At 37.5% G+C, this 12,093-nt stretch overlaps 2 protein-coding genes across 4 annotated transcripts; both read right to left on the bottom strand.

Moving 5' to 3' along the window:
* Positions 1-999: 999 nt before the first annotated feature.
* On the bottom strand, positions 1,000-11,475 carry LOC110758773 (ABC transporter G family member 1-like). Of its 2 annotated transcripts, XM_021960690.2 has the most exons (8): positions 10,158-10,950; positions 9,671-9,750; positions 8,935-9,399; positions 2,673-2,759; positions 2,434-2,559; positions 2,120-2,311; positions 1,937-2,023; positions 1,000-1,855 (listed from the first exon to the last, which is right to left on the bottom strand). In XM_021960690.2, exons 1-8 carry the CDS (start codon positions 10,720-10,722, stop codon positions 1,217-1,219), a joined length of 2,241 nt encoding a protein of 746 aa, XP_021816382.1. In that variant the 5' UTR covers positions 10,723-10,950; the 3' UTR covers positions 1,000-1,216. The 2 variants fall into 2 exon arrangements, with proteins under 2 accessions (XP_021816382.1, XP_088111024.1); XM_088254898.1 differs by lacking the exon at positions 1,937-2,023 and having other exon boundaries at positions 10,158-11,475.
* On the bottom strand, positions 6,775-8,928 carry LOC110754471 (uncharacterized). 2 transcript variants are annotated; one of them, XM_088254901.1, is made up of 4 exons: positions 8,530-8,928; positions 7,505-7,950; positions 7,156-7,393; positions 6,775-7,045 (listed from the first exon to the last, which is right to left on the bottom strand). In XM_088254901.1, exons 1-4 carry the CDS (start codon positions 8,540-8,542, stop codon positions 7,011-7,013), a joined length of 732 nt encoding a protein of 243 aa, XP_088111027.1. In that variant the 5' UTR covers positions 8,543-8,928; the 3' UTR covers positions 6,775-7,010. The 2 variants fall into 2 exon arrangements, with proteins under 2 accessions (XP_088111027.1, XP_088111026.1); XM_088254900.1 differs by having other exon boundaries at positions 7,156-7,950.
* Positions 11,476-12,093: the final 618 nt, after the last annotated feature.

Raw genomic sequence — 12,093 nt, 5'->3', positions numbered from 1 at the left:
TTTTTTCTTTTTTATAATTGTTTGAATTAATTTAAAGGGTATTTTAGCAATAATTGTGGGTGAGAAAATAGGATTGTATTTTTTCAAATTTATATGGTGGGTGAAAAGATAAGGCGGGTGGGAACATAAGATAAGGGGGTGGAAATAGCAGCACTCTTTCTAAAAGCAAAATTAACGTAAGCACGGGCCGCAACTTTGAAGAATTTAACACAATTCATTTAATATGAACTAATTTCTTGAAGTTATTAGAGATTTTAATATAGAAGCAGAGGTTAACAATTAAAAACACTCAAAAGGTTCACAATCAAAAGCATTACAATTCGATCAATAAAAATGTTATTCTTGGACGATTGGATTGAATCCCTCGACACACTCCCTAAACCCCATGTGGGTTAACATTAGGAAACAAAATCTAGTCCTTTGTTGGGCCAGAAAAGGAAACTCAGCTTGTATTTTGGACAGATTGCAGGCCCAAGCCCAGACAAGAAAGCCCATTATCCTTTTTTTTTTTTCTGTGGTTCTAAAGTCTGGACGAAGCAACAAGTCGTTTTAAGTTTCCAAGGCTTCGGCGTGACTGTCAATTTTGGAGTGGAAGAAGCTAAATGAGGAGTGCTAACAGTAGTTTGGCTTAAATTTTAGTACATTGAAGGCTGCTTTCTCCCTGTCCATCGGAGCACATTGCTTGACTAGGGTGGATTTGTTTCTTTGTTTTCTGTCCTTTTTTTTTTCTTTTCAAAGGAGTTAACCTATAACAATATTAATGCAGGCTGTTCTGATGGAATGTAATTCTAAGGCCGGAAAGCCCTTTGTAAAATTGCATTAATATTGCTTTCTCCCTGTGCCAGTGCAGAACCACCAAAACAGGTTCTGTGGTGATCCCATTTGGATATTGAACTTGAGATTTTCAACTTACGTTAACGGAGCAGGAGACGTTCTTAAGCACAAAGGGTATGAGCCACAATATCTGTATTTGGAAGGTATAGAGTGAGAGTGGTCTGATTTCAGTGATAGAAGAAGCCTCTTTTAAAAGCCTCTAACCACCAGTAACAATGAGCAGAAGCTATATCCTCTGGAAAACCATGTCTTTGACATGGTGTCAGAATCTTACAAGTGCGGACTATAGAGTAATTTTATTTGAAAGAAATTTCAATTATACCCAGCATGCCTTTCCGAAAAGTTCACAGAGAGGCTTGGAGGATTGGTTCTCTGTGATCTGTTAAGAAGAGTGCTTGGGAGTACCAACTAAGAGAGCTTTGATAATTGGTACAAACTTTTCTGTGGTCTTTATGATCCCCAGAAACATGAGCCTATAAACAATTACCATCCCAAACAAAATGGCAAGATCAACCCACTTAGAGTAGCCCATCTGCACTTGCCAAATACTACGCAATATTTCTTCGCCAGTAATCGTGGACGGCCCTGCTGCTTGATCATTAGGAAATGTTAGTCCTTCAAACTCATTTTTATAGAATCCTTCATTTGCATACTTGTGGAATGCAATGTAGTACATTGGGTATCTCCAGAAAGGCTTAGGAAGATCTTTCGGCAATCGGAAGAAACCTCCATTCAACATCATCACTCCTTGAATTCCGGCACCAGTAATAATTCCCATGAGAAAATCTGGCACAATGCTTGCCACAATCATCATTAGGCTCTCAACCAACATCATGGTCACAAAGAGCAGCAGTGCAAAATAGGCAAAGTGCTCAAAGCTCTTTTGAAGGCCAACCATGTAGTAGGCTATTGCTCCAGGAATTAAAGAGATGATCAGCAAATATGGGATGGAGGAGAATGTGTTTCCAACAACAAATGCCGAAACACCATAGTGCCCGTTGAATCTTTCACGCCCGAAGATCTGGTTAGTAAGAGAGGAAAAAAGGTCAGATCACCACAAATGCTCAACAAACCAGGACATGTATCAACCAAACTGACTAACCTTCATGTCTTCTACAAAAGAAGGGAAGCCGCCTATTGCCATGAAAGTCAAGAATGCTCCAACAAACATGAGCATTGCACCTCTAGCCTGAAAATCAGTTATTTTGAAGCTATTAGATTATACTAACAGGCTAATGTGTGCGATAACATTAGAGAAATATATCACTAGAATTCACCCAATTACCTGTATTGAGCCAAAAGTGGAGCCAATGTCGTAAAAGATTGTCCCTACGCATAAGCACAAGGCAATGTAAATTGCAAGGCGAAGCCAGTAGTAGCCCAGGTCACGATACATGTTCACGAAAGATCTCCTTGTAAGAACCAGGCATTGGGTTATGAAGTTGGCCTGGCTACCCTTCTCTAGAGCCCCACCTTTCTACAAAACAAAAGAAACTCAAGCTATGTTTTTTCTTCTTCTTCTTTTTCCTTTTATTCTGTGTTTGATCAGCTAATGCTTAAAATTAAATTTGAACCATTCAAAACCGTAGGCTTATTTACCTGTTGGCAAATCTCAGCTACTTGTTTCTGAACTTTCTGGAAATGATTTGAAGACTTGTATGATTGTATGAGAATATTAATTGCTTCCTCAGTGCTTGTTTTGCCATCAAACCCTTGTTCGATATCCTAGCGTCAATATTCAAGGTAAGTTTTTGTTTTTATTTTTTGGTTGTTGGAGTAATCGTAAGTTTATCCAATGAAGCTAATTGCTTTTAAAATGAAGGGATGACTGTTCTTACAACATCGAAATCCTTGTTGATGGTTCTAAGGTAGTGATCTGCTGGGTTTCTCAGAGTAGGGCAAGGGAAGCCATTTGAAGCAAAAAACTGCACCATTTAGATTGGCACAATTATTTAATTGCTCATAAGAAGTAAACTTATTCATGCTGATGAAAGTCAGAATGATTCGAGGTTGCACATTCATTCTTCAAATAAGTTCAATACTGTAAGTTCTGAAAGTCATATCAAATTGAACACTAACCTGTATCCGACATGATGCTGGTGCAGATCCAATTGTGCAGAGAGGTTAGAAGCTCTTCTCCTTTAGAAACCGATCCTTATAGCTTTAATTCTAGATGGGGTGAATTTCTGATTAGCTTGGGTATCTCGGTTCTAGGAGGGAGCCTTCTATTTATATGTGCATCTCTCTAAGTGTCCTTGCCCATCAAGGAACACTTAGAGATATCCTTCATGCTATAGAATTAATGTATTTCAATCCTGATAGAATTAGGAATCCTTAAGCCTTTGCAAACCACTTTAAATACTGATAGCAGGCTGCCAAACGAGATAGAATTTGAGTCCTTGATGAATAATAAGTTCTTGCAATCCTTTATTGATTAGGAGATCACTTCAGTAGGATTAAGGCAATAAACCTTCTTACATTCTCCCACTTGATCACATAATCAATTAAGACTTATTATTCATCACTTAATGGCCATGTGGAACTCAGATCCTCTCTTATTCCTTTTATCAAGCCACTGTCATTTTGAAAATTCATAAGGGACTATCGAAGTACACTGGATATATAACATCCAAGACTTATACAACCACATATATGAATCTGCAAAACACATAAGGCTTCCAACTAGATTGAAAAACGAGAAATTGTTTGATTTTCAGTAAGTGTGATAAAACAAAACAGTTTCTTGCTCACCCTTCAAGACTACCAAGGTCTCTTTTCAAATAAACTTTAATGACTCAAATTATAGATTCAAACTGTAAACAATTGCTAGCATGATCACAGTTTGGCCTTCTTCTATTTGTCATTCAGTAAAACAGAATATGCAAAACTTAAATAAACAATACCATCAATTAAGTCTGCAAAAACAACATTTGTCTAAACAAAATTAGATAACAAAATTTAAAACAAAACAAAACTGTAAGGCTCTAACTCCCACTGACTCCCACTGACTTTAGGCATCAAAACTTAACTGCAGTCCCATACTAGCCACATGCCTATGAAAGACATGATTAGGTAAACCCTTATTTAAGGGATCTGCAATCATAAAATCTGTACCAATATGACTTAGAGCAGTCTCTCCATCTCGGATCTTTTCCTTTGCAGACAAAAACTTTAAATGTACATGTCTCATTCCACTTGACCTCTTGTTCCCTTGTGCAAAATATACTGCTGCAGAATTATCATTCCATAACTGAATTGGTCTTTGTATTGAATCTACAACTCTTAACATGGACATGAAATTCTTAAGCCACATTGCCATTGAAGTGGCTTCATAAACTGCCAGAAATTCTGCTTGCATCGTGGAGGTGGACACATACTGTTGTTTCACACTTCTCCATGCCACTGCAGCTCCTGCAAATAGAAAAACCACACCTGATGTACTTTTCTTAGTATCCAAGCACCCTGCAAAGTCTGCATCTGCATATCCTTCTAGCTGCAGATTTTCAACTCTTTTATAAACCAATTTGTATTCTTTAGTTCTTTGTAAGTACCTTAGTACCTTTTTCCCTGCAATCCAATGTGCTTGGCCTGGATTAGACTGAAATCTGCCAAGAACACTAATGCAGAATGCCAAGTCTGGTCTAGTGCAGACTTGTGCGTACATAAGGCTTCCTACCAATGAAGCATAAGGCTTGTCCTTCATCTCTAGTCTCTCTTGCTCAGTTTTAGGAGATTGCTCACTGCTTAACTTATCACCTTTTGAGAAGGGTACATCGCATCCGGTACAATTGTCCATATTGAATCTCTTAAGCACTTTTTCAATGTAAGCTTTTTGGCACAAACCTATCATCTTTCTTTCTCTATCCCTGCTGATTTCAATTCCCAAAACATAATTTGCTTCCCCTAGATCACTCATATCGAAATGATTTGATAGCATTCTTTTGGTGTCATGCAACATGGACAAATTGCTGCTAGCTAAAAGAATGTCATCCACATATAGCAACATGAAAATGAAATTCCTTCCATTGAATTTCATATAAATGCACTCATCTAATGGATTATCAATGAAACCTTGAGACTTGACAACTTCATCAAACTTGAGATACCATTGCCTTGATGCCTGTTTCAGGCCATAAATCGATTTTTGCAACCTGCATACCAGATTCTCATCCCCTTTTAAGGCAAAACCATCTGGCTGTTTCATATATATTTCTTCCATGAGATTTCCATTTAGGAAGGCTGTCTTTACGTCCATCTGATGAAGGTGCAAATCGAAATGTGCAACCAAAGCCATAATCACCCTGAATGAATCTTTTGTTGACACTGGAGAAAAAGTCTCATTGTAATCAACACCTTCTTCTTGTGTGTAGCCTTTTGCCACTAGTCTGGCTTTAAATCTATCTATCTTGCCTTGTGCATTTCTTTTGGTTTTGTAAACCCACTTGCATCCTATAGGTTTACAACCTTGTGGTAATTCAACTAATTTCCATACTCCATTTTTGCTCATTGATTCTAGCTCAGATTCCATAGCTGCAGACCACTGTGAACACTTGTCACTTTCCATAGCTTGTTTGAAATTTACAGGATCCTCTTCAGTGTTGATATCAAACTCAGATTCTTGTAGGTAGACAAAATAATCGTTTGACAAAGCTGATCTCTTATGCCTTTGTGATCTCCTGAGTTGTAAGTGTGGATTTTGTGCTACCTGTTCTACTTGTATTTCTTCTACTGCAATTGGTTGAGTTTCTGTCACTGGATTTTCCTCTACTGCAATTTGCTGAGTTTCTGTCACGGGATTTTGTTCATGATTTCTGTCCTCATGTGTTGGTGAGGCTTGGTTTCCTTCCAAGGTATCAAAAGGTAAAATAGTCACTTCTGTTGTTTCATTTTCTTCTGCAGTCTCTTGATTTTCCAAAACTTCATCAAAATCAAAATCTGCATTGTCTAATTCTTCTTTCTCCTCCTCAATGAAGATTGCTCTTTGTGTTTCTACAAATCTAGTGTTATGTTTAGGACAATAAAACCTGTAACCTTTTGTCCTATCTGGATATCCCATGAAATAACAACTCACAGTTTTAGAGTCAAGCTTCTTCTGTACTGGATTATATAACTTTGCTTCTGCCTTACACCCCCAGGTCCTTAAGTGAGTTAGGCTAGGCTTCCTTTTGCACCAGATTTCGTAAGGTATATGGTTTGTAGCTTTGGTAGGTGCTCTATTGACTAGATAGTTGGCAGTTTTTAAAGCTTCTCCCCACAGAAAAACAGGAAGTTTTGTGCAGCACATCATACTTCTCACCATCTCTACTAAGGTTCTATTTCTTCTTTCTGAAACACCATTCTGTTGTGGTGTCCCAGGATTGGTATACTGAGCAACAATACCTTCTTGTTGCAGAAAACTTGCAAAAAGTCCAGGATTCCTTCCTCTTTCTGTGAACTTGCCATAAAACTCTCCTCCCCTATCTGATCTCACTACCTTTATCTTTAAATCTAACTGATTTTCAACTTCTGCTTTGTAGATTTTAAACATTTCTAGTGCCTTTGATTTTTCTGTTATCAGATATACATAACCATACCTTGAAAAGTCATCGGTAAAGGTGATGAAATATCTGTAACCATCATGAGTGTCCACTGGAAAAGGACCACAAATATCTGTGTGTATTATTTCAAGCAATTTCTCACTCCTTATAGCTCCTTTCTTTCTGAGATTTGTTAACTTTCCTTTTGCACATTCAATGCAAGTTTTATCTCTTTCATGGTGGTTAAGTGGAGGAAGTATTGATTCCTTGCTCAAGAGGTTCATTCTTTCTTTAGAGATGTGTCCAAGTCTCTTATGCCATAGTGTGTATGATTCTGTGTGACTTAACTGCTTTGTGCTTATCACGTTTACCATTTCTGTATTTTGATTTGGCAATTTGCAGTTCAAACGAAACATTCCATCAATCAACAATCCTTTTCCAATAAAAATTTTATTTCTGAAAATGGAGAAACCAGACTCATCAAACTCAAACTGTAAGTTTGATTTTACAAGCTTGCTAACTGATAACAAATTCCTTGTCATAGAAGGAACATAAACGACATCAACTAATTCCAAAATAAAACCTGACTCCAACTCAAGACTAGCTAAACCAACAAAATCTACTTTAACTCTTTCTCCATTTCCCACGAACACCTTCAAGTCATCCTTGTTTGGCACCCTCTTTGTTTTGAACCCCTGCAATGAATTAGTCACATGAACTGTTGCACCACTGTCTAACCACCATGAATTAGATAAAACTTCAACTGTATTAGATTCATAAATTACAGAAACTTTTTCACTTTTACCTTTAGCCTTTTGCTTGTCCAACCAACGTTTGTACCTTCTGCAATCTCTTTTCATGTGCCCAAATTTCTTGCAGAAAAAACACTTTAATCCTACTGGACCTGTTCCTTTTGCAGTCTCATCTTTCTTTTGTTGCTTGCCTGCATATTTGTTCTTAGTCCATTCCTTAGGTTTGCTCTTAATATCCTGCACAAAATGCACTTGTTCTTTACCTTTGTCCTTTCTTATGCTTTGTTCTTCCTGCACACATATACCTATTAGATCAGCAACTGACCATATTTCTTTCTGAGCAATGTAAGTTGTTTTCAATTGTCTAAAGATGCTAGGCAGAGAGTTAATGGCAAAATGCACCATCATGGTTTCATCCACATTGACTTTCAAAGCTTTCAGTTTGTTTCCTATTTCAACCATGTTCAGAATGTGAGTCCTTATGCAGCCTTCTCCATTATATTTCATGTCTGTGAGTTTGCTCATGAGTGTGCCTATTTCTGCTTTCTTGGATCCTTGAAAATTCTCTGCAATAGCTTCAATGAACTCCTTAGCATTCTCAGTTTCAATGATACTGCCCCTGATTTCTTCTGAAATAGACCTCCTCATAATCAGAATTGCCATCTTATTGGCTTTAATCCACTTTGCATATTTTGCCTTAGTCTCGGCAGATGCATCATTTGCAGGTACTGCTAGGGCTTCATCAGTGAGAGCCATTTCATAATCCAAAAATCCGAGAGCAATTTCCACATCTTCTCTCCATTTCTTATAATTGGAGCCAGTGAGAGTTCGAATCGAGTTATGGTTGACTGTACATGTTTTTAAAACAAGAAAACACTTTATAAACATCTTTCCCCAAAAACTTTAATCAAACACACTCAATTCACATCTTTGGACAGTAAATTAAGTACGTTTATCGACACTGAAATATAAATAGATGTGAATTTCCTGAGCAAAAAAACTTCCACATCTTTAGACAGAAGAAGATCTCTCACTAATCCATATCTATCCACATCCCATGTCGTTCCACCATGATAAAAACATATCAAACTGCTTACATCTTTGGACAGAAAGCCTTTCAATATGTTTTGTATCATGATGCAAATTTTTAGATCATAAACTTTGAATACAGTGATTATGCAAAAATTGAGCCGCTTTGGCTTGCTCAATTACTACACAAGAACTGTAAGCATAGATCTGAAAAACTGTCAAGAACATGATAAAGTTCATACTTTATACTGTTATCATGTTCATGCTTTATAACTTAAATAACTGTCAGTTTATTTTCTTTTAATTTTCCTGCACTGAATTTGTTAGGTAGAACATGATATAACTATGCTCTGATACCACATGTAAGTTCTGAAAGTCATATCAAATTGAACACTAACCTGTATCCGACATGATGCTGGTGCAGATCCAATTGTGCAGAGAGGTTAGAAGCTCTTCTCCTTTAGAAACCGATCCTTATAGCTTTAATTCTAGATGGGGTGAATTTCTGATTAGCTTGGGTATCTCGGTTCTAGGAGGGAGCCTTCTATTTATATGTGCATCTCTCTAAGTGTCCTTGCCCATCAAGGAACACTTAGAGATATCCTTCATGCTATAGAATTAATGTATTTCAATCCTGATAGAATTAGGAATCCTTAAGCCTTTGCAAACCACTTTAAATACTGATAGCAGGCTGCCAAACGAGATAGAATTTGAGTCCTTGATGAATAATAAGTTCTTGCAATCCTTTATTGATTAGGAGATCACTTCAGTAGGATTAAGGCAATAAACCTTCTTACAAATACCTGTTCTGCCATTGAAGCAGGGCCAAAGTAGACTGTTCTACCAGAGGATAGAAGGCAAAGGTTTTGGAAAAGCTCAAAGACTTCACTGCTAGGTTGATGAATTGATGCAATAACGGTCCTTCCATCCCGGTGCGCTAGCTTAACAATGCGGTTCATGACATGGTAAGATGCTGCACTGTCTAGCCCACTTGTAGGCTCATCAAGGAAGAGAAGCTTGGGACGAGTCAATATTTCAATGCAAATGCTAACTCTTCTTTTCTGTCCACCACTGAGGCCTTTTACGCTCCAACCGCCAATTCTTGTGTCCATGGAGTCTTGCAAGCCCATCTCTCTGATTGTCATCTCTGCTCTTTCCTTCTTTTCTACTTTGGACATGGAGTCAGGCAGTTGGAGTTGTGCTGAGTAATATACAGCTTCCCTGACTGTTAATGTAGTCATTAGAGTGTCATCTTGAGTCACGTATGCCTGCATATCAATAAATCAAACGCAGCGATTACTATTGACCTTTCCAGGAAAAAGAGACAATCCAAATTCTTATTTCTTACAAGAGTAGTTAGAGAACACTTTGATATGAAAATGAGAAAGTATTGTACATAAACCAGATTTCAGGCAATCGGAAGGTTCAGATGGCAATCAAGAAGATTTCACATTAAGGTGTGAAGGTTTGGTTCATTACAGTGGATTGTATGTGATTAGATATGCATACATAATGTGTTCCTTCCTTCACTATTCTTACCGAAGTTCCAAAAGCAAGTGTTTCTCTACGGCCATTGATTAAAATCTCCCCTGTCTGCTGTGTGTTTGAACTTAGCCTGCCTGCAATATTCAAATGTTTTTCAGCAGTATCTTTTTTTATGGAATAAAGAAAACTTCATAGCTGCCAAGCTGACTTTATCAAATAATTCAAATTAACAAAAAGGTCAACACAGAGTAGATTTGAACAGGCTGGTTTGGGACTGCTTATCTAGAAAGCACCTATGGTCATAAGCGCTTCTAGAAAAACAGCTTTTATTATAAAAATGTTGAAATTTTCATAAGAAATCCAGGTGCTTCATGGAAAAGCACTCAGGATTACTTCTTGAATAAGGACATAGCAGGTGCTTCTCCAAAAAGTGCTTATACGACCCCTTTTTCGTTGTTAGAAAGCGTTTTTAGCCATTTCAAAAGCTATCCAAAAAAAATTACTTACAATATAAGAAAATAAATTTGAAATTGGGAGCTACCTGCCAAAGCATCCAAAAGGGTGGATTTGCCAGAGCCAGAAGGACCCATGATAGCCAACATCTCACCAGGTTGAGCAAACCCTGTAAGCTCCTGCAAAATCATTCTCTTCCCATATTTCCCATCAGATACACCAACCCACAGGTCCTTCCATGTCAAGCAAATACCCTTCTTTGTCAACCCAATTTCAATATCATCACCAACAACATAACTTTGATCATTTCCATAGCCTGGCTTCACAACCGTTTGATCAATCCCTACTGACTTCTCCACCGTAGATTCCAATCTCAGAGATGGGGCTTCATGAATATCTAAACCAGAGTTTTGAGCAGCTCCAGTTTTAAACACAATGCTAAATGGGAAAATTCTGTCCATGCTAGAGCAGGACAAGGAAATCCCATCATCTGCAGAAGTTGTGCTGCTTTGCCTCTTCATCACTGCATGATCATCATCAAGAACATGACTTTCCTTGGAGCTGGAGCCTTCCACAGCTGATGCCAACAAGGATCTTGTTGGGCTTGGACTTGGTGTCCATCTTGGGACATTAGTTGAAGAACTCAACTCCATGCCAATTGGTTTCAAGTAAATTTGAAAAGGCCAACTTAAACTCTAACTTCTCAGTTTCTTGGTATTTAAAGTACTTCCAAATGCTTGACAGGTTGTGAGCTATGACCAGATCTTCTTTCATCTTTTGCTTAGCAAGAAAAATAAACTTGTTTTGTTTATTTGTGCAGTTAAAAAAGAACGAATAAAACCACATGGTTTATTGCAAATCTAAGCTCTGTCATCAAAGACAAATGTGTGTTCTACTTTCATACATAATCTTTGGTTGCTTGCTTGGACTTTTGATGATTTGAACGTATTAATTGAGTTTTGTCCTCTGTCAATTCCATTGATTTGCTGGATGTTGGAGAGCCTTCCAACTTCCCATCCAAAAATTTATTGTCATATCTGTCCTTTCCATTTTAGGTATGGAGGTAGGCTGGTATCTATATATCCACCCTCCTTATAAATGTGCGTCTTCATTGCATGTACTGTTGTTTCCCTCTTTTCAGCTGGGTAGGCCGATTGAAGGAGTTTTTGGTCCTTCTTCTTTTGAGTGTGGGGCGTGCCACCACCAAGCCACGAATTTGGGCTTGAATGGAATGTGAGTAGATAATGCGTCTGAAATCTGACTTTAATCAAACGATTGTTCGGCTGAGCAAGGAACCTTATCATGGCGTAAGTTCTTTCACTACCTCGAAGTCAAGGCTTTATGTGAGCAGCCAAATGATGTGGAGTGGGTGGAGATGAAGATTGAAGGTGAAATGTAATGAAACGAAGAACACGCGCATAAAGTAAAAGGTGCTTGAATTTAAATATAATTGAAAGATAAGTGCGGAAAGTAAAGTGCGTAAAATAAATAATTTAAAGACAAGTGCGTAATTTAAAGTGCTTAAAATAAAGAATGTAAAGACGAGTGCATAATTTAAAGTGCTTAAAATAAAGAATGTAAAGAAGAGTGTGTAATTTAAAGTGCGTAAAATAATGAATGTAAAGACGAGTGCGTAATGTAAATTGCATAAATTAAATAATTGAAATGCGAGTGCGTAATGTAAATTGCGTAAATTAAATAATTGAAATGCGAGTGCGTAAAGAAAGGGCGGAAAGTAAACTAGATTACGAAGAACAGTAAAGATAACGTGAATTGAAATTATTGTAATTAAAATGGAATTGAAAAACAAGAACAAGAATGTAAAGGCATAATTGAAATATACAGAAACTAGAGTGGAAAAAATAAGAACTAGGCTATGGTTACATTATGCTACTTCTAGGATAGAAATTGAAGAGAATGTAAAATTACAAGTTGTGTGTTGTGTCGGGGGTTCTTTCTCTCTTTCATAAGCTTGGTATTTATAAGGGCTTCGGTGCATCTCAATTTGGTCGGTCGTCAATTGG

The sequence above is a fragment of the Prunus avium genome, chromosome 6 (assembly GCF_965620075.1).
Source record: "Prunus avium chromosome 6, drPruAviu1.hap1.1, whole genome shotgun sequence".
NCBI lineage: Eukaryota > Viridiplantae > Streptophyta > Magnoliopsida > Rosales > Rosaceae > Prunus > Prunus avium.
The sequence above is the reverse complement of the archived record's forward strand: the minus strand, read 5'-3'. Positions and strand labels throughout refer to the sequence as shown.